Source organism: Schistocerca serialis, chromosome 3, assembly GCF_023864345.2.
Source record: "Schistocerca serialis cubense isolate TAMUIC-IGC-003099 chromosome 3, iqSchSeri2.2, whole genome shotgun sequence".
Taxonomy (NCBI): Eukaryota; Metazoa; Arthropoda; class Insecta; order Orthoptera; family Acrididae; genus Schistocerca; species Schistocerca serialis.
Window position 1 is genome coordinate 355,684,858 of NC_064640.1, and position 23,296 is coordinate 355,708,153.

A 23,296-nucleotide genomic window follows, 5' to 3' on the forward strand; every position below is an offset into this window, starting at 1 on the left:
TCTTAAGCTTGAGCACAGATTTTTCATGTGCTGTTTTGTCTGTGGTGCCTCCTTATATCCCAAAATCTACAGCCTGAGTAATTTCGGGGGAAAAGCCCCTTTTCAAACTTACTAGAGCATATCGTAATCATGATCTAGAAGAAAAGGCGATATCCACTTTTGGCATGCAAACTTGGCATTAGTTTGGAAGGAGATGCACTTCAGTGGCTGTTAGGTTTTTAGTGCCCTTTCTTCACAAATTAGGTTTGGCAGATGGCAAGACGAGCTCTTGTTTAAAGAAATTTAAGTCAGTTCCTGTTGTGTGTGTCATTTTAGACCATAGAGTGTTTATGATCCTGTCTATTTATTGTTGTAAATGTATTTATTTTTATATTATATATGTACTGTAATATTTACATTTTCTGTAATATTTATTTAACTGCAAAATTTGTTTTTTAGTGTTAGAACCTGAGCTTTAGATATTAAAAATGAATAGTAGTACTACTTTTATAATACCATAACACATCAGTAAAACTGACATGTTCAGTACCCTGTGATATATCTACAACACAGCTCTCCGGAACACAAAATATATAAATAAATCGTACAGCTCATGGTTCATTGTGGTTTTGCAAGTGTTTTCAGATGTATTGTATCAATGAAATGTACTTACAATTTTCCATTTCAGTACTTATAAATGAGAATTAGTGTTTTATGGAATGTTACAAAAATGTTTTCTTGTGTTTGGGATGACTGAATGAATTGGCAACTGAAAAAATGTTGATCTGTGTAGGTTCGTCAAACTTGATTTGTTGGACAGTAATATGTTAACTGGAAGTGTAAGAATGTATAAAAAAAATTAGTGCCTTGGAGACTTTTATTTACTTAGTTTTTAACTTTGCGTTGGTTTTCAAAAGATTTAAACCTGTAATCAGTTTCAGATTAATAAAGTTAACAGTGAACATTTAAGAGAGCTAAGTTATGCAATTCTGTTTTTATAATTTCCTCAGATCCAGACACTTTGTTGTTCCATTCGAAATACATTGCAGCAGGATTAATAACGAGCCTCTTAGGTTAAACTCTCATATTCTTGGTTGTATGTAGTTATTGGAGGGATTCACATTAGAGTGAGATGTTCTAGAATTTGATGAGACATAAATGCATCTCATGAGATTGATTTAAATGTGGTGTGATTAAAATAGAGAATTTGTTGTATTGTAGGCTGGAGTAGTGGTAACACTCAGTATCGGGCACAGTACCCTCCACAAGGACCTGTTCCACAAGGGCCTCCACAGTGGAACCAAAATGCTCAACGAGCTGGTGGTCCTGAGCCTGGTCAGCCAGCTAACAGCCAGTGGGACCAGCACCGCTACCAAGCTAGTGGACAGTCACCGTATCAGCCTCCACAACAGGTATTGTGTTACAGTTTGAATTACGATGTTCTCTGTCACTTTTGCCCATATAGGGTTGGCTGTTTATGGTTGAAGACATCCGTAACCATAATTTTTGTGTGAACTGTGTATTTCTTACTCTTTTTGAGATTGAAGCTGTTAGTGAAACTGTCAGAGATGTTACTATAAATAATTTTAGTAACACAAGTATTTTATTCAGAGTCTTATTTACTTCTTTCTTTCTTTTTTCCTTAAGGCACAGCAGCAGTGGGTTCCAAGTATGCAGACTCCTGGTATTAATCAAAACTCACTCCTAAGGCCACCGATGGTTAGCCCACGTGCTCCATTCCAACCGGAAGGAAAGCCGTATTCGATGCAGCAACTACCGGGTTCAAAGGTTCGCTGCTTCTAATTTTTTCTCACTCATTCTGAATTTTCTACACACATCATGAGTCTACTTATGGTGTTGCTTTTTGTACCATGTTGAGATACTGAAAGACATTTAGAGAAGCCTTTGTTTCGTGTGCTAACAACTTGAGGACAACCTGTGTTATAAAAAAAAATTAAGAGGCTTGTACATTACAGTATGTCAAAGTCTTTGCTTCGTATTGAAAAATAAACACATTCAGTGTTTTGTAGACACTGTTCCAAACCATTGTGTTAAACTCGGGTCATGTCGTGAAATGATTTTGCAGCACATTGTGAAGTCGATGTACTTTTATTTCATTAAATGAAGTGCCCATAATAAAGAGTATGTGCATTTCGTCTTACATCACATATGGCTCGTTTTGTCTGTTCTATTAATAAATAGTCATAAATTGATTCCGAAGCACGCATTTGAAGTCAGCATTTAACAAATATTAACACTGTCGAGGGCGTGTGTCTCTATGGTAGGCATATCTGGCAAACACATAAAGCTTTCATGTTTGTACTGTGTTATGACCAATAAATAAACCTGTTACAGATATTTAGTAGGGTGCCCTCAGCCTCGTGAACACTAATGGGGAGCTTTGTTATGGCATAGTGGTAGCTCTAATTCAGAAACTTGACACTAGCAGCTGACAAGGTCATGTGCTACCTGTGAGTCTTCGTAATACTACTGCACAGTGCTGATTGAGTGGATTTTCAGAAGATGGTGTCCCACAGCTCTAATGTATTTGAAAAATGTCATATTACCACCTTGAAGTGCTGGTAAAATTCTGTATTTACCCAGCTAGTTTGTCATCCCACATCATCAGGTTCATAAAAGTACTCACAACCTAAGATTAGGTGAAATATAAAATAATCATCATCAGATGATAAAACGGTGGAATATTCACTGTTATTACACCATAATATAAATTACATCCTCAGTCTATAAAAACTGTGCTATGTAGTGTGCTCATTCATGTTATAACCGTAACCAACATTAAAACTTTGAACAGATTAGTACTGCACATCTGGTATGCGGTATGAATCTGTTCACAGCATTAATGAGGATTACAGTTATAACATGAACAAATACACTACTTAGCATAGTTTTTATAAGCTTACAATGTAGCTTATATTACCTTGTGATAGCAGTCAATAATTTGTGGTTTTATCGTCTAACGATAATGATTTTTAATTTCACTTAACATGATGCCATAAATATTTTGATGAACCTGCTGATGACCAGACAACTGAAACTGGTTGATAAGGAATTTTACCAGCAGCTCAAGGAGGTAATATGCAATTTTTCAGATGTAGTAGCGGTCAGACAGCAGGTCAATGTTATATAGTGTGATAGTGCCATAGAGTTTTAGTTCTTATGATGTGTAAGTGTGAGAATAATTCTGCATAGTGCTTCAGCTGCAGTCCAAGATTTCTTAAGTTCAACCATGAGTAAGCTGCATGGTTAATAAGTGAGCCATTTAGTAGGTTGTAAATGAGGCATTTAAAATTTGAGAAAGGAACAAATAGTGCAGTGTCAGGATGCTCAAATGTAGTTGCTTCATTTTTGCCCCATTAAAGCAGCTTGTACAGTTGGTATTCTGTATTGGCTTTTGACTGAAGCACAGAGTGACTGAATGGGATTGCCATCAGATGTACATGGCTATAGGTAAGAGAGCAACTCGGCCGCTGCTAGGACCATGAGGTAAACTGCAGATACAGAGATTTCAAAGATCATATAAGGTTTGTGAATCTGTATCACTATTGAGATTTCATTTAAAACAATAGGCCCTGATCTCCCACTCCACACACACATACTTTCTGGTTCCATCAGGAAACAGGTTAAGATGAGTAAAATTAAAGAAAAGTAATAACAAATCATATTTTCTTAAAGCGTTTATTAATGATTCTGTCAACAGTTGCGGTATTTATGTTAGGCGGCTAGTTTCAAACCTTACAGGTTCATTTTAAAGTCTGGCCTACTGAGGCTGCACTGACAGTGCCTGATATTAATAATAAACATCAAAGAGGCAACATAAGCTGTATAAATGTTTCCAGAAAAAGTGCTACAATCCACACATGCCTTTTACTAAGTCAAAATCAGACTCATGCATTGCCTCTTTGATGTTTATTATTATTGTTCAGGCACTGTCAGTGCAGCCTCAGTAGGCCAGGCATGAAAAAGAACCTATAACATTTGAAACTAATTGCCTAATATAAATACAGCAACTGCTGACAGAATCATTAATAAATGCTTTAAGAAACTTAATAAAGTTACTGTTTCCTTGGCAACAAAATGTTGAAACTGGAAAAAAAAGGTCATCTTGATTAAGGCACTACTTAGTTTGCTGTGTTAGAAATCAGTATGCATGTTGACAGTAGGTTTTGAGTATTTTTTTATGGGACTATATACACTGCTGAAAAAAGCAACAGCCTCAAGGACAGTCGTTTTACTGACCATTGAGGTGACAGGTTGTTCATCATTCGGATCAAACGAAACTCCCATCGCAGTAAATAGTGCCCAGTCGCATCAATACACAGTGTATTCCCCTCTGGTGGTGATGCAGGTGTGTTTTCTCACATGCAAACTATCATAAAGGTGTCAAATGGCATCCTGTGATAGATTGTCCCAAGCATCTTGTGCCTTTTATAGTAATTTGGTCGTGGTTCTTGCAGGCCCCCAGAGAACAAGTAAGTTCCCACTTCATCATGTCCTGTACATGTTCAGTAGCCGAGAGATCAGTTGATCTTGCTGGCCAGGGCAGTTTCTGTACACCACAAAGAGCTTGTGTTGCAGCAGCTGTATGAGGATGTGCATTATCCCATTGAAAAAGCACATCCCTTTCTATGAAGAAATGGCAGTAGTGTGGGGATAATAGCCTGTGTAAGGCAACGGGCACTGTTTGCTTTGGTTACTTTAACCTGCAGAAACACCAAATATGACCATGACTGCTCCCCCCCCCCCCCCTCCCCCAATGAGACCTGGGATGTGACCAGCGTGTTCAGGGCAAATACACTCTGGAGTAGGCAGCTCACCAGGTCTACACCATACAGGTGTGTACATCCATCACTAGTGATGCTTGACAGTGTTGTGGTATCAGTAATAGTCTGGACAGAGCCACATGTGATCTTATCCCTGCTGCAAGCAGATGATTCCCAGTGCTCCATGATGACACAACAGGTGCAACATATGCACAGATTTTGGCCCTGGATGATAATCGATCAGACACCAATGCTCGCACAGTGCACCTATCTCATCGTGCATCTGTACTGTGAGGATGTCCAGAGCCTGGTATACAGGTATGGGAATGTTCCACAAACCTTTGTTGAAAGCAGCAACACGCCACTGATATATTGTGTCCAACATGTGCAGCAATCCGTTAATACGTCCGCCGCTTCCCCCAGGACCCCAATGTGACACCATTCAAATGGCTGAATCTGTTCAACAGGAGTGCTGACTCATCAGTAGGGCGTGGTTGTACCCTAAAATGATTATGGCAAACTTGGTATAGTTACTGCCTGCAGAGTCAAAACAGAGGGTGCACAGACAGGCCTTCAGACTGCCATCTGATCACTAATGACTGTGACAAATAAAGCAATAACACAACCACCCCTCTGTATATGCACATACTATACAGTGGTGCCACCAAACCCAGTCCTTTGAGGATATTTTTTGATATTCATTGAGTTTGTTCATGTTCAGTTTTTATTCAGGTATACACTGTTAATTCTTTTCCATTCTCTCTCTTAAATATGAGCACATTAATTTACAAAAATGTGGCTCTGATCCTATTATAGCCATCCTTAATGTGGAACAGAAGTGACAGTGGTTTGGTTCAGTTAATAGTAGTGCAAAGTCCAATTTATTTATTATTTCTCATTGTAGAAAAGAATGAATTAAAAGAATAAAGGACATAAATTACCATCTTCAGCTAAGAATTGTCGTTTTAAAAAATCTTGCACGCTTGTGCTCCACTTTGAATGCTTATGTTCTGCAGCTTCTCAATCTTTGTTAAAAGCCATCTACAATGTTCATATTAAAGATGAAAATAGATTTGCACCCATCATGTATGCTACCTACAAAAAATAACAGAATTTTCCTATTGGATAATATATTGCATTACACAACTTACTTCTTCCTACTTCATATCACTTTACCCCAACCTTATTATGTACCACACTAAACTTATAAATTTTGTGGTCTGATAGGTGGAGAATGATAATGAGAAATAGTGAACTCGGCTTGTGGAAGAATAACTCTTTCGAGTCGCGAATATTAAAAAAATCATTGGTGGAGTTATTGAATCCCTACTGGCATTGTGGTGTTGAAGCTTCACTACAGACTCTGAATGAAAAGAGTTCATCTATAGATTGCTGAATGAGAATACCATCAACAGGTACCAAAAGTAGTTACGTGGAATGATCGTGCTGGTAACATTAAAGAAAATAGAAATTCAGTGAACTACATGACTTTATGAAACAATTGCAGTCACCAACTGTTTCGGTACACATTATACAAGTAGAATTGGAGAGGCTTTATTGTTTATCAGGCAGAACCATTGGAGACTGTCAGAATTTTCAGATACCTGCCTAGACTGTACATCCCCACAAAATATGATACATGCCATAAAAATAAGAACCTGGCTAACCACTAGTAAGATCAGTAGTCAGAAGTTCATAACTTACCCTCCACTATGCAAATAGTCTGTGAAATAACTTAATGCTGTAGTTATATAGATTTCAAAAGTTGTATGTCTCTTCATTTTCTGTTATCCTTGTAGCAGCTCCACATGACCACACCACTTACCGAGACAGTTATAAGGAACAAGCCCCCCTCCCCAGCCCCTTCCCCAGCATTACAGTCAGAATATTTCTTCTCCTTTGTCTGTTTCTCTTTCTTGTGCAGACTTTGAATCATGAATGCTTTTTATGCACTTTTTAAAAGTTATATTGCGTATATTCATTTTGATCACTTCATCCGAAGTCAGCTCTCATATTTTTTTGGTGGAGTATACAGGATGTTGTACTGTTATGACTCATTATGGCATATCGTTCTAACCCATTACACTGTATTAAAGTACCGTAGGTTGCCACTTGTACATAATGGCTGACGTTACATATACTTGCCATATCCTTTTTAATGTTCAAACTGGACTGCTATATGCAAGTTACTTGTACTTTGTGCAGAGATGCCACAGTGCCACCATACCAGCAGAACAGCTTGCCTCTGGCTGTTATTTAGTAATGACTGGGTAAAACAAAGGAACAAATTGCCAATCATTCCCAAAACATGAATCACTTCATTCCACAGAGAAGCATGACTAATAAATTTTGCAAGGTAACTTGGAGGCTATTATAATACAGTATTTGTTACAGTGTTTAATTTTTTTTGCCTCATCCCTTTTCAACTTGCTTAATGATTGTGCAGTAAGTTATGTAGACTTTAGATGACACCAAGATAGGGGTTTTATTAGTTTCTGTAGAGGCATTTTCTCTCCTCCTGAGTATTTCATACAGGTAGATGATCTTGCATTACTCTTAATGTACCAATTTCTTTAATTCTCAATGCATGGGCCACTTACTCAAAGGCTTGCAATTTTTTAAGTATTAAGTCTGTTCTTCAACAAAGCATGATAATCCTGGTGAGTATAAATTTTGCACATGTTTAAACTTTTTGAATTTGATTTTCTCCCATAGCCCATTTCATAGTATAAAGTAAAACTTATTAAAAAAAAAATCCAAATTGAAGTAGAAAAAATTACATGTGTTAAGTTTTGTCAGTTTTGCTGACCATGTTTCGTACCAATATTTATTTTCTACTGGTGTCTTATTTCAGGCGCAGCCACCTGGGATGAATAATGCGCAGGTCTACCAACAACAGAGTGCCCCAAAGCGAGAGATCGTTTTCCCTCCAGAAAGTGTGGAAGCAATATTGCCTGTTTTGTATAAATGCAAGCGAATGACACGAGGGGATGTAGCACCTGTAGAAGCATGGAGGCTTATGATGAGTCTGCGCTCTGGCCTACTGGCAGAGAGTGCTTGGGCTCTGGATATTCTCAACATCCTTTTGTTTGATGATAGCACAGTTGCATATTTTGGACTAGCCCACATGCCAGGACTACTTGATGTGCTGTTGGAGCATTTCAGACACAGTTTAGCTGACATGTTTGACTCGCCTCTTCCAGATTCTGGGAAGAAGTGGTTCCAGGCACCAAAGGTGGAAACACCGGAAGTGGACCTAGGGCAAGTTAGAGTGCCAGTTGATCCTGCAGATCACATCACATTAATGAAATCGACACCAAATTATACTCTTGTGACTAGAAACGGTGAGGTAGTTCGAATTGTGAACAGAGATAATGAGATTTTTGTTGTGGATAATCGGAAGAGCTGGGACATTGAAGGTGACTTGGCAGAAAACTATGATGTTGTTCAAGACCCGTGGCAGTTGACCTCTTCAGACATCAGTTCGACGAAGTACATTGTGTCATGTTTCCAAGGAGAGTTCGGTAATGTTCCATTTGCGAGACTGCTCGATGACAGTAAAACTGTAGGTGCCGAAGAGGAAGAAGATTGTCGGACAAAAGTAAGTGAAGAAGAATCGTATCCCATTGAAAACTTGAGTGTAACTCCTCCTATAGTGCTAAAAGTGGAATGTAGTGATGACAACGGTGTTATTGATAGTTCGAGCAGTGCATCTAATGTGATACTTAATGAGGAACATTTGAGTAAAGACAGCTCCTTCGTTGATGTGCAGGATAGTGATGAAGTGAAATGGACTAAAACTATTTTGAGTGATGTGTTTTCGCGGATAAAAACGGAAAATACGGAAGAAAATTCATTGCTGCCTGAACACTGCGTAGACCCCTTAGAGCCTCCTAAAGAAACTGTAGAAGTGAAAAAGGAAGCAAACTGTGTCGAAAGTGAGAGCAGTAGTAATTATGAAAGGGAGGTGCCGCATTCTCCAAATGTACCAAAGGATATTGAAACAAAGAGTGATAATGCTGTATCAGAAACTAGTGACACAAATAATTTTAGCAGCAGTAACATAAAAACAGAACATACAAACAATGACAGTAGTTCTAATAGCAATGAGAGTAGTATATTCAACATAAGCAAAGGTGATAACTGTAACAGCACAACACCGAATGAATCCAGTTGCGATTATAAGATCAAAGAAGGTGTTGAAAGTGAAATTATTGCCAGTGAAGAAAACAGTGAAGGTAATGAAAGTGCTGGAAATGCTGTTGGAGGAACTAGCCTTAACAATTGCGAATGTTTAGAAAGCAATGAAAGTAGTAATGGCAACAACAGTTGTGACGAAACTGTAAAAGAACACGAAGAAATGGAAACAGAAATGGAACAAGATGTGTTCCTCGAAGGTTCTGAACATGAAGGAAAAGACATAAACATGGAAGATGACTATGGTGACGAAGCTGAAGAAAAGTCAAAAGTAACAGATGTGAGACCAGAGATAAAGGGAGAAAACAGGGGCGGCATACAAATAAGGGATCCTGCGGGAACGTTGAAAAGAAGACGTATGTCAGATTATGAAGACGAATGTTACGCGAGAGATGAAGCGAGCCTTTACCTTGTTACTGATACACAGGATGCAAAGGCAAGGCGTTGTGTTTGTCTTTCAACTATTTTGAGGAATCTGACATTTGTCCCGGGCAATGAAGCAGAGTTTGCCAAAAATGTTACATTCCTTGATTTGTTGGGGAAGCTTTTACTCTTACACCACGAACATCCTCCTCGTGCACAGAAACAGCGCAATTATGACCATGAAGAAGATGCTGACTTTGCAGATTCTTGTAGCAGTTTACAAGGTGAGGCGGAATGGTGGTGGGACTTCTTGCACCATGTGTGCGAAAATGTGTTGGTGACAGCGGCTAATATTGCCGGTCATATGGACCTCGGTCAACATCCTGAGGAAGTGTCGCGGCCCGTAATTGATGGACTTCTTCACTGGGCAGTTTGTCCAGCTGCTCATGGTCAGGACCCATTTCCCGGATCTTCAGGCTCGTTGTCACCCCAGCGCCTCGCACTGGAAGCTCTGTGCAAATTGTGCGTAACGGACTCTAATGTAGATCTGGTTGTAGCTACGCCACCCTACTCCCGTTTGGAACGTCTGTGTGCTGTGCTGACACGACTTCTGTGCTGGTCAGAAGAGCAAGTGCTACGAGAGTTTGCAGTGAATATGCTGCACTACCTGGCCGCTGCGGACAGTGGTGTGGCACGTACTGTTGCACTGCAGAGCCCGTGTGTGTCCTTGCTAGTAGCATTCATCGAGCAGGCAGAAGCTACTGCATTAGGGGTAGCCTATCAGCACGGTATCGGTGCACTTATAGACAATCCAGATGCTATGGGAACCAGTCTGGATATGCTGAGGCATGCGGCTGGTACATTACTTCATCTGGCACGACATCCTGAAAACCGGCCGCTCTTCCTGCAGCAAGAACAGCGTCTGCTATCCCTCGTCATGAGCCAGATCCTCGATCAGCAAGTGGCAGCTGTAATCTCCAGTGTTCTTTTCCAGTGCTCATGGCCCTCTTCGTAGCATGCACAGCAGTTGTAGACAACTAAGTGGTGAAACTAGCACGGATGTTTCCTTCTCTTGTGATTTTTGCTGGAACATATTGTGAGAGATGACTTTTAAGTCTGAATGTAATGAGGACTGAGTTTCCGGTTCGTCAGTCCTTTATTCCTTTCTTTTATGCCTTAAAAATAACTATACATGAAATATAGATACAGTAAATACCAAACAGTTACGTAGTCTTGCAGCGAAACGGTTGCTACAGCAGTAACACGAGTGGGGCAGTAACTCAGAATTACCAGATGAGACTGATGGTGCCACTTCCAGCATTCACCAATATCTGTTATGAGTCAGAAATTTATTTTGTATTTATCATCAGATGTGGTTGGATGTGAATGAATGTGGAAGTTCTGTTATCTAGAGCTATGTGTCGACTGTCTTATTAGTGTAGGGCCATTGCTACAAATGCTGTTGAGGGACAGTGGAATAATATTAAATACCAGAATACACATTAAGTAATCATGCATATAGTTAAGTAAACTGAATTAGATTCTTTAGAATACAACACAAAATTGAGTCTAAGAAACATGACTTGGAGTGCAGGAAGTTAAGGTGCCACCACTGCCGTGTTACTTGTGGAACAGGTGAAAGTAAGTGTGTCTAATTATATACTTTGATGTGTGCAAGTGACGTGGGGTGTAACATAATTGAGAAAAGATTGTTATAAACATTTTCTTTCTAAACACGCCCTTGAAATCTGTTCATTGATACCCATTGGATAAAAAATGTATAGCCCATTTTATCCTACTGATGGCTGATTTTCATCCCTCATACTAAGACCTCTTGTGGTCATGCTAAGTACCTTTCCCTTTCCTTACTTTCATATTGGCATTACTGTGCAAATGCTTTATATATGTCGAACAAGTCAGAAATAAATGTACATAAGGAGTACTAAGGCAATTGTTATCATTCCTCCTTGGTGTGCCTGTTAGGTGGATGGCTGGTAAATGTAGTAGACTGAGGGACCTATCACATGATTTATAATTTATTTCTTTTACACTGTTATCTACATGTTAAAGTGTGCTTCAAAATTTCTTTTGCTTACTTGTAAGCTCCCTTTTCTACAAATAATTGAGATACATAGTATCCATTTGTGGTGGTCTCATTGTATTTTCTATTCATTCTGTTTGTTTCTCACTGGCTACAAAATTAGATTGTCTTGAGTGTACTTACTCTCCACAATTTCTTCTCTCTGATTAGTTGTACTTGGTTTCTAATACTTCAGTTTGCTCAGTATTAAAAGCAGAAGCAGAATGTGCTGTATTGATTCAAAAAATAAAAACTGAAGTATTAAAATGACCCTTAGTAAGTATTTTCTACGTTTTTGAGAGTATTGTTTCCTTCTGTGCATCTTGTCTTAACTGTTTCCTTTGTCTGATGCTTCTCCCATGTCTCCTTTATGCATGTGTTGCATCTGTTGAATATTTCAGAATGAGTGGTGGTTTGACACACTTTTAAGATGAAAATTGTTAGCACAAAATTTGTACATTATTTATTTAATGTTTTCATTAGTTAATGTATCTGTGGTCTCGTGTTCATTTTATTAGTTGTATGTATGTGTATATATTGGACGTTTTTCTGGAAGGCTTCCTCTATACAATTGCAGAACTTCATAGAGACATCTTCCGTGTGATGTGTTGAGAGTAAACAGTGGAAAAGTTATATGCTTGTCATTTTAAGTTGCTGTGATTTTTTTTTTTTTTGTCATCCTACTACCCTTATAATCTCCTCCACATGATTAAGTATTTTGTCATTTGTATACTTTTTTAAAAAATGAAGAAAAGGAAGAAACATGTTTGATATGAGATACTCAAGTTCTTGACAAGGTTGTTGTCAAAAATATTTGCTACAAATTTTATATTTATGGCTTCTGATATACTCATAATTGTTGTCTTGGTAGTAATTCCCTGGCACCTTGTATTAAAAGGCTATGCTATTATTTTGTTAAAATGGTTTCTGCATCGCTGCTCCTGTATCAAATTGTTGGCTGACAACTGTTGCATCTCATGTGAGAGCAAGACATTTATAGTTTTATTTTAATTGAATTTACATAAACACAACAGTGTTCTGTGCATGGCATTCTTCTCGATTTGTTGCAGATAAATAAAAGTTCTGTTTTGCTATGTTTATGCTTTGGCTGTGGAAAGTTTGCTGTTGCAAAAATTTAGTGTGTTACAGAGGGTTAAGTTCTATGTTTTTTGCATATACACCATCTGATCAAAAGTATCTGGATACCTGTTAGTGAACATTAATATGGGCTGTGTCCACCCTTCACCTTTATGTCTTGAACTCCACTGGGAACACCTACAGTGAGGTGTCAGACTGTCTGTGGAGAGGACTGGCAGCATGTTCTACCTCAAGAGTAAAAACCAGAGGATGTAGTGGTGTTGGATGCTGAGGTCTTGTGTGAATTTGACATTCTAACTCACCCTAAAGGTTCACTGGTGGGTCCAGGTCAGGACTCTTGGGTAAGCCAGTCCATTTCAGATGAGTTATTATCCTCAGACCATTGCCTCACGGGTGCTTTATCACTGTAGACTGTCATGCTGGTGCAAGTGATAATTGTCTCTGAACTGTTCCTCTGTTGTGGGTAATACACAATGCTGTAAATTATCCTTCCACACCTAGCATTTCCTTAACTACAATAAGGGACCACACTCTAAACGCATAAGTCTCCCTTACCTTAGCACCACCTCCTGTGTAATTCACTGTTGGCACTACACATGACCATAGGTAATGTTCTCCAGCCATTAGCCAAACCTAAACTCTTCCCTCAGTTTGCCACAGGGTATAGTGTGATTCATCACTCCAAATCACTCATTTACAGTCATCCACTGTCCTGTGGCATGGCTCTCTGCACCACCTCCAGTGTCACTTTGTACTGACTACAAAAACATGGGGCTTCTAGGGAGCTGCTCATCATTGTACCACATTCTTTTTAACTCCTTATGCACAGTCATTGTGCTAGCTGGGCTACTGGTGGCACTTTGGAACTAACACTAATAGTCAACATGGACAGTTATAGAAGGTTTGAAATGCCCTCAATGGATTTGTTACTCATATGACATCCAGTGACTAGTCCATGTTCCAAGTCAATGAGTTTCCATTCTGTTGTTACTGCTTCTTTACTGACAGTATTCTTCATCTCCTCTTATATTAGCGGGTCTGTCTCTAGAGATATCTAGTTGCCAGTTCCACATTATACAGGGATGTTCAGATATTTTGATCAGATAGTGTATGTAGTAGTAGTCATGGTGCATTGAGAAGTGAAGCTTGTCTACAAAAACCTGGAATACCTTCTACAATGTGCTAAAAGAACACAGTTGGGCAAAGTTATTGTTGGAGGAGAGCAGATATTTGTTTCTCCACATACGTCCTTCAGTGTTCTGCATTTAGAGTTTTCAGCTCCTTTACACTATAAACAATATCCAGTTCAACAATATAGTGATGGATATGGCCTATTTCTACAAAACATTCTCCTTTCACAAATAAAAGATTGCAATAAACGAAAGACAACTTTGAGACCACTTCATATAAAGCAGTTGTAATATTGTGCCATGAAGGAAATAATCAAACTGCTGTAACTGAAATGCGCACTCCTGTGAGTGTGCCCTCCCCCCCCCCCCCCCCCCCCTCCCCTCGTATTTTAAAGCATGCACTGTGACCTGTGCTTGATCTCTTACAGCATCAAATGTGGCTTTTTATGAAGTTTCTTGCATCTGGTGTTGACGACAACAACAATGCTATATGGAGTGGATACAAAAAATATTGTATTATTGGTAGGAATAGATATATTTCTTACCATTGTAATAGTCTAAAATAGCTCCAGAAAGACAATCTTCTGTTAACACTGGAGACAAGAAGCCACATAAAAGGGCATGTGAAGATGCTGTAAGAGCCAAAGCAGTTGAAGGTAATATCATAGTGTATAATTTAAAATGAAGTACATGAAGGCTGAATTTAAATCTAAATACAACAAAACAGTTTTATTGTTGTAACAATTGACTGAAGGCAATTGATTATGTATAGGATAATGCTTCCTGCCACCCTCCACCCCATTCTGCATAATTTCTATTTTCTTTGAGCCTGTTATTGCCAGCTGGTAAATTCGTGATATTTGATGCATTTTTCCAGTTGGCCAATGTTATTGCACAGTTTTATAAGATTTCAACCAGTATTTTGTCAGTGAAGATAATTGTCTTCTCTCCTAGCAGAGTTACGTTAATTTCATGCTGGCACAATTTCTATCAAAGTCAACACACTATCCCCTTCTATGCATTATTTTTTGTTTTCTGATTAATCTTACATATCATTATAAGGAACTCAACTAATTGTTATTTTGGTCCAGTCCTTGAATAACATGGTCAGTGATATTTTAATTAGATGCCACACCACTTTGACAGTTTTTTGATTGATGATAAAAGTTACGACTTGCCGACTGCATAATCCCGATAGAACTCGAGCTACACTGTCACATTTAAAGGTAGCCTTTGCATTTGAAATTATTTTTTAAATATACGGCTTTAGTGGTTTTTAAATCAAAATTTCCTGCAATTTATTGAGTAATTGAGCTTGTAAAAATGGAGAGAGAGTGTGAAGAAGGGACGGGGCAGGGGGGGGGGGGGGGGGGGGGACAGAGGGGCAATTAGGAAGCATTACTGTCTGTTGCGGTAAGTAACTGAATGTATGTGCTACGCTCTTTTTTGTACATGAAAAGCTATGTAAAAAGTTTTCTTTGCAATTCTTTTACTTGATATTCGCAATGCTAGTAATTTTCTTTAATACTACTAGACAGTGGATGTTTAGAAGAGTACGCTACTGGCTGCCAATGGCTGGGCTTTAACTATTTTCACCCTGTTGTGTGGAGGGAAGAAAGATACATGGGCTGGTGTAGTGGCAATAACTTCTTTTTTTCTGAAACAATAATTCAATTCTGTTTGGCAATACAGATTCTTCATAGAACAGTGATCTTATCTATTACTGCTTAGGACAGATGTATTTCTGACCAGTGTGGTAATGTAAAATAGCTCCAGAAACACAGTCTGTATTTTTGTTGATACCAGGCATAATTCAGACGCAGTGTGTTCAGAAAGTAGCTTTGCAGTTACATATATATTCAGGAAATGATGATCAGAGATATCTATACAAGTCTTTGCGATCACACTCTTAATTCTATTGGAAAACCCTTTCTACAGACAAGTGGGGGGGCTGGTTTATTGAGGTGATGCATTTCTCAAAACACTCTTCCAGAAGATGCACAGAATTGTTAACTGTGTATACAGTGCCATCTTGTTGAAACAATGAGTACTTGATTTTGTCTTCATTTAGCTGGCCAATGGAATTGTGGATCATTAAACAATAACATTTACTGTTCATGGTTTCTTTAAAAAAAATAAAGGTCCAAAAATGAGCTGCCTGGGTATTGCTACCCACACTCCAAATTTTTTGATCGAGCAATTGTGTTTCAAGCACAGCACGAGGATTCTCCATTGATCATAATCATGTGATTTTGTATGTTAATGTGATGAGAGGTGAAATGAGGCCTCTTCAGCACAGAAGGTGACAGCAAGAATTTGGTGTTATTCCTCTCAATAAAAGATGAAAACTATCTTCAGTAGCAGATTTGCTTTTCATGATATGCATCCGTCAGTTTTTGTATTGCTGCCATTTTATACATGAACAATTTCACTGTTTGCCTAATTGCTTTATATGAGGTTGCAAGCCTCTCTCTGGAAATTTCTCAATAAGTCAACAAACTGTATTATGGTGAAGTGCAGCTCTTTTCAGAAACTGTTCTGCGAATGCCTCCTGCACTAAATCTGTGTATTTATTGCCTTGTCGAAATGTGTTCAGTGGAAAAAATAAGTTCCTCAGTTGAAAGCACTGTAATTTTCAAACTTACAGAACATCGAAGCACTTAACATTGCATTCAATAGCTTTTGTAAACTGACCCAAACTGTTAAACGTTCCACATCAGTAGAACAAATTAATAAATAGTCATGTATCTATTGAAAAAACATCTGCCAACTTGCGTTCTTCCAACTTGTGTTCTGCCAACTTGCATTCTGCCAACTTTGTTTCAAACTTATAGTTTAATCTCGGCCCATAGTCCAATATGTAGCGAATTTCTAAATAAACTATGTTTCGGTTATTCTCCTGTAGCAAGACAAATCTGGGCTTAGAAGACATTATTTGACAACTGCAGGAGGTATGAAGAAAGCTAAGGCCCCTCTTTGTTAAAGATTTTATTAGATAATGAAACTCATGTGATTGCCAGTTGTGAAACACCTATTACAGCTGACAAATAAATTCAATTAAAGTGTTCATTATGATGCACAATCTACGATCATTTGCACAAGCAACCTGAAATGACTTAAAAAAGCTGCTAAAATATCTCAACTGCTAGTATGCACGAGTAGTCACTATTGCATGGTTTTCATGAACATGGTTGATATTACCACCACCAATAAACCTACAAGCTATCTACAATTTCTCTGTGGGTGTATGATAGCTACTACTTGTATTTTCCTGTTGAAATCTACTGTTTTGGCTGAGTACCTGTAATAAATGCAGAGGTACAGTATCCTCATATCAGATGAACAGATGTTAAAAATCAGGTGGTTGGTGCATACTGGGAATACTGAATGGAAACAGTAGAACAAGTAATGTCTTTGCTTTTTATTCATTAGTAAATCGCCACCCCAATTTTTCCATTACTCAGAATGGACATATTTCCCAGGCAACACAAGTTTTTAGTAAATTATGTAATATCAGTGGTCACTGGAAATTTACATATGTGAACTGAAAAAAGTTTGATATCAAAGTGTGTGAAATAATTTGTGGGCACTTAAAAGCTACAGCACAAGTATGTATGTATCTGAATAACTTTACATGTGGTGACTTTGTGTGCTACAAAAGAAAGTAAAAATGAATACCTTATGTGTGCAGAAGTGTGTTTGCTCAACATTGTGATGAGGAGATAACTCAAAGAATGTATTGTTGTTGTTGTTGTTGTTGTCGTCATCGGTGGTAGTGGTGGTGGTGGTGCTGGTGGTACCATTGTCCGTTTATGTTGGAGAACTGTGGCAGATTAAGGTTCGTTGTTTTGAATAAACTGAAGTAATATTAATGTAAATGTGAAACTGCCAAGGTAAGATACGATCAGTTTATTGTTAGACTGACCTTATCTCATGGCATTATTTTAGAATTGCTCATGTAAAGTGAAAAGGAATTTTCCATCCACACTAAAAACTCTGGTGTGTCAGTGATTTAAGGGTCAGACAATATAACCAAAGGTCTGGGATTTAATTGTCAGTTGGTCCTAGGAATTTTTTCCTATCACTTCTCGCTTCTTTCACCTCTGGCAATAATATCAAAAATTGCCAAGCTGCACCACTGTTTGGAGTGCACACCAAACTGTACATCACCCCCTCCCCTCTGTCTGTAAATCTACAAGTCACTTCAAAAGTTGGAGGAAAGCAAGGACATGATATCTGCAATAGGACTGCGCCTAGTAAAGCACTGTAGCTTTCAAACCAGCTTTTGGTTGATGACGAGTCTACCTTTTTAGCACAAACTCCAGCTTAGAAAATGGTTTTTAGAAATCTGTGATCAGTTGCAATGTGTACTACTACTACTACTACTACTACTCTATTACTAATACTTGATAGGAAAATCATTTGTATAATCTGAATGTTGTAACTGGAGTGGGGAGGGGGTCCATATCGGAATCCAGCCACCATTGTGCTTACTGACCACAGTGTCAGCAGGGCATTAAATCATAACAGAAAGGAAGGACAAGAGAGAGTGCCATTGTGTTCATTGATTCTTTTTTTCTTTTGACTGCACATTGGAATTTATTGTGGCTGCATTTAAGTCCAGAATGTTGCAAGTCCAGAATGATGCAACCCATGCAAGGTAATACTGTTTATCTGCTCAACACTATGATGATATTATCAATATCTTGAAGCAACATGCTGTCAGGATTAAGAAAAAATTATATTTCACTACTGTATAAACTGCTTCACAAATGTAGAGTGCATAGCCACATATTAAGATCATTTATACATAGTCTAGTCACATTAATGTGACCATGACCCACGTTCAAAATCATTGTGCGGTAACCATTCACAAACAATATGTTGTAGCACTAGCAGTGGAGGGTATATAAAGCATTTTGGAGGGACGCGAAAAACAGTGCGGTCGTTGTCGTAATGCAGGAACAGAGCGATTTATCTGCCATCCGAAAGAGGATCATCATGGTGTTCAGGGCAAGGGTGGAAGAAATGGCTATGTTTATAAACTGTTCAAGTGTAACCATTGTTAAAGTATACTGTGCATGGCAAAATGGCACTATTCGAATCTGGCACTGAGGCATGCACCACAGGCCCTAGATGACAGGGGTGAATGGTGGCTGCAGAGATGTGTAGAGGGGTTTAGATGTGCAACTGTTGAGCAACTGGCCACTCACATGAACCAAGGGGCCACCAACAGTCTGTGCAATGACTACTGAGCAAGCGTTGCTGTGTACGGATTTCCACAGTAGGCGCCTGCTTCGTGCACTCGTGCCGACTAATTGGCAACAAAGGCTGAAATTTGCATGGCAATACTGCAACCGGGTATCCACTGAGTGGTCACAGGTGGCCTGTTCAGGTGAATTACATTTCATGCTCCATCGGATAGATGGCTGTTGGTAGGGACAGTGTGAAATGCCTGAAAGCAAAGGGTCCAGGCCAGAGGACAGAGCGTTGTGGTCTGGGGAATGTTTTTGTGGCATTCCTTGGTGATCTTGTCATTCCGGAAGGCAAAGTGGATCAACGCAAGTGTGCATCTATCCATGGAGACCATGCCCACCCCTGCTCATTGTTTGCTTCCTCAGCACGATGTCATCTACCAGCAGGATAATGCTACATGTCAGACAGCTCACTGTGTATGTGTGTGGTTCAGAGAACACCAGGATGGGTTTACTGTAATCCCCTGCCCACCAAACTCATGAGAGCTAAACCCAATCTAGAATCTGTGGGACCATGTCAATCGGGCTGTATGTGTCATGGAGCCTCAGCCTAGAAACCTAGTGCAGCTGGCCATGGCACTGGAGTCAGCATGGCTCAACATCCCTGTCATTACCTTCCAGGACCTCTTTGACTGTCTTCCTGAACATATCACAGTGGTCTGTGCTGCAAAAATTGTTAACAGCCCGTAAACAGACTGTCTCCCCATAGTTAGCAAACACCTAACAAGCAAATTGTTTAGAGCTAAGATTTCAGAGGGAGTTCACATAATCTGTTGTGTAAGCTGAGATGTCCATGAACAATACAACACATTGAGCAAGTGGTAACTATATATTATTGTGTTGTGTGCAAGGTTACTGAATCTTGTAAAAGACAGACAAAATGAGAAATTATAATGAATGAGTGTGGACATGTGAGTGGCAGATTTGTTATAAAAGTCATATAATTGAAAAGTGGACAGATAGTGCTACAATTGCCAGTGAAAGCCAAAGCCCCAAGCTGCTATAATTAAAATGAGATTTCTGATGTTTAGCTGAGTAACAGTGAGATAGTAAATGGGATGTGCTACAGTAGGAGTTCTGTTTACAGCAAATATGCTAAGTACTTAGGTATAATAACTGATAAAACACTGCCATTCAAGGAGAGTCCTAAAGATACAGCTATCTCTTAAATAATCATTGAATGGCGTCTCACAAAAAATTACACATTACAGAAGTGCTGTTGCTCAGCCAGTACTTACCATAATCCACAGATTTGAAGGAGTGGTCCATATGAATTGAGTAGATGTGCAACTGATTGACAACATACTGATGACTACACAGTCTGATTGTGCAGGGGAAGGTACATTGAAATTCCTGCTCAGTCATTCAGTTTCCTTCAACAAGTCCAATAACCTTATTCAACTTGGTACCGCTCCTCCTGTTAAGATGTTGCAAAAATGTTAAAACTGATGTTGTGTGTGCTCCCTTTCCAAACACATCATCACTTTTATCTCCATGTCTCACGATGCAAAGTTAGAACCTGTTTTCACCATGCATATGAGATGTTTTGAAGAAATTTCTGGAACTTTCAGTTAATACAGTTATGAGCACAACCACTGTGTAAGGTCTTCATAAGTGAATGCATCTGCTGTGGCTAATCAATTGACAGATGCTTTACCTGTCCCACTTGTAATATATCTATGCTTTAAACTGACAAGAAACTACAAGGAGGAAGATAAGAGGATGTTAATATTTGGTAATGATGGGTTTGGCATATAGAAGACGGTGAAATCTATAAAATTTCATTTGTATTATGTTGCTACACTATTATTATTATTTATTTTAAAATTCAGGTTATATGCAATTTGTCCATATATGGGTAAATTGAAAAATGATGTCTTCATAAAGATTTTTGTTTGAGAACATATTCCTAATTGAAATTCATCAAAATTTGGTGTATGATCCTTCATTTTTGATGGGTAAGAATTGTGTGACTGAATTCAAATATGGATGTACATTCCTTGAAGGTAACTCATGTGAAGGTTGCGTCAAAAGTTGAAAACAATATAGTATTGGAAAATTATTAAAGAATTGAAAGGATATGGCCTCAGTTAAAACTTCTAGTTTAAGAGACCATGGTCAAAGAATTTATCAGGTGGATATATACGTTTTATTTAGACATTGTGTTACAACAATTATGTGCAGTACAACATTGAACTTTATAATAAAATTGATGGGTTTGCCATTGGCACCCATCTTCGTCCATTTGTTGCCAACTTCTTTTTGGAGATATTTTACCATGTACATCATACAGAACAGATCAACTAAGTGGTACTGCTATATGAATGATAACTTCATAGGGTGCACCCAAAGCAAGAGGAGTTGGATGTCTTCTGGTACATCTCATTAGCATCAACCCAAAAATGCAATTTACAGTAGAGAAAGTGAGCAATGGGAACTTAATTGTCTAGATGCATTAAGAATCAAATAGGTAGATGGTAACTTAGTGCCATAAATTGTACAGGAAAGTAAAAACACAGATTGATACTTCCATGAGCAATGTAACCCTCATCCAAGACAAAAATTGATGGATGGAGCTGGTAAAATATGTGAGCAGGTTTATTTACAAGAATAACTGTCCAGTTACTTTTTTTGAAAAAAAAAAAAGGTTATTCCAATAAGGATAGTGGAACAAGCACTACACCCAAAAAGTATAAAAATTAATTCCAGTATGTATCAGGAACAATGGCTGCCCACTGGAAAAGTTTTCCTGTCTGTTATTAATGAAGTTTTCAATCGAATAAGTAAATATTTGGCCAAGAACTGGCTTCAAATGATTTGCAAGTCCAACAGGAAAAATAAAAGAATGCTTAATAGTAGTCCAAGATGTCTGTCACTAATGAATGCTGGTGTGTATAAAATTCTGTGTAGTTGTGGCCAAGTACACAAAGAAGTACTACTACTCAGCTGAACTATCGTTTTGGACAAAGTGTTAAATCAATTGGAGTGGGAATGCTTTTTAGATTGCAGGCCATGAAGTAAAATTTAATGATAGCAACATTTTAGCTAAGATAACACATTATGATGTATATTTTAATAGAGAGGTGATTTAAATTCATGAACACCATGATAACATTACGAGAAAAGAGGAGGGAGCTACACAAAATATGGATGCAAACATTGTGACGAGAGTAATCAACATTATTTTTAAACAAGAATGATGCCACCAGCCAAGGATAATACCATAGTCAGTTCTTCAGACATCCATGGATCTTGGAATATTAAATTCCCTAATGATTTCCAAAATGGGATATCCCATGTGTCTAGCTCCAATTACCATTCTGTGTTCAGAGGCTGTTAATTCCCATCCTGCGACCATAATCATACCGTAACTGTTTCACATAAATCATCTGGGTACAAATGACAACCCAACCAATGCACATAACTAATGAGGAGGTATTGTATAGAATTGGAGAGAAGAGAAATTTGTGCCACAACTTGATTAGAAGAAGGGATCGGTTGGTAGGGCATATTCTGAGGCATCAAGGGATCTCCAATTTAGCATTGGAGGGCAGTGTGGAGTGTGAAAATCGTAGAGGGAGACCAAGAGATGAATACACTGAACAGATTCAGAAGGATGTAGGTTGCAGTAGGTATTGGGAGATGAAGAAGCCTGCACAGGATAGAGTTGCATGAAGAGCTGCATCAAACCAGTCTCTGGACTGAAGACCACAACAACAACCACCACCACCAATGCACTCCCTTTTATACTGCGTGCGCATGATAGTATTGCCATCTGTATATGTGCATACCGCTAATCCATGACTCTTTTTGTCACTGCAGCATAAAAAGCTGTGCAGTGTTTGCAACAGAGTTGGTATATGACATTACTGATTTCACAGGTGACCTGACCTCTGTTATGTTGCTTAAGCCTGTGACAGGACTGGAGTAGGAGGTGCTGGGTGGGTGGATGGGCAGGTCTTGCACATTGGTCGGGGTTGAGAGTGGCAGAAGGACAGATGAGATGTTGGGTGGGGGATGGAACACCACTTTAGTGGGGATGGGAAGAATCTTGGGTAGGATGCACTTCATTTAAAGGCAGGATGAGAGGTAGTCAGAGCATTAGCGAAGGATATGGTTCAGCTGTTTCAGTCCAGGGTGATATTGCATGAAGAGGAAGGGCCCTCCTTTATAGCTGTTTCTTGGGGTGGTGGGAGATTTGGGGGTGTGTGTAAGGATGTCATGGGAAATCTGTGTGTGGACTAGGTTTGGAGTGTATTGACTGTGAAAACCTTCATCATGCCTTCAGTATACTGGGCTTTGGGGTTCTTTCACTGAAGATACATTGCCCCTAGATGGCTAGGCTGTGTGGAAGGGATTTTTTTGGTGTGGAAAGGATAACAGCTGTCTTTTGTTTGTGCATATTGGCAA

At 38.8% G+C, this 23,296-nt stretch overlaps 1 protein-coding gene across 1 annotated transcript in view; it reads left to right on the top strand.

Annotated features, from left to right (window-relative positions):
- LOC126470832 (trithorax group protein osa-like) overlaps positions 1-10,338 on the top strand; it is a 66,351-nt gene extending 56,013 nt beyond the window's left edge. Inside the window, exons 10-13 of the mRNA XM_050098848.1 lie at positions 1,201-1,391; positions 1,633-1,767; positions 7,618-9,001; positions 9,263-10,338. Coding sequence (XP_049954805.1) covers positions 1,201-1,391; positions 1,633-1,767; positions 7,618-9,001; positions 9,263-10,338 — 2,786 coding nt within the window. The remainder of the gene's footprint in view (positions 1-1,200; positions 1,392-1,632; positions 1,768-7,617; positions 9,002-9,262) is intronic.
- The last annotated feature ends 12,958 nt before the right edge of the window (positions 10,339-23,296 follow it).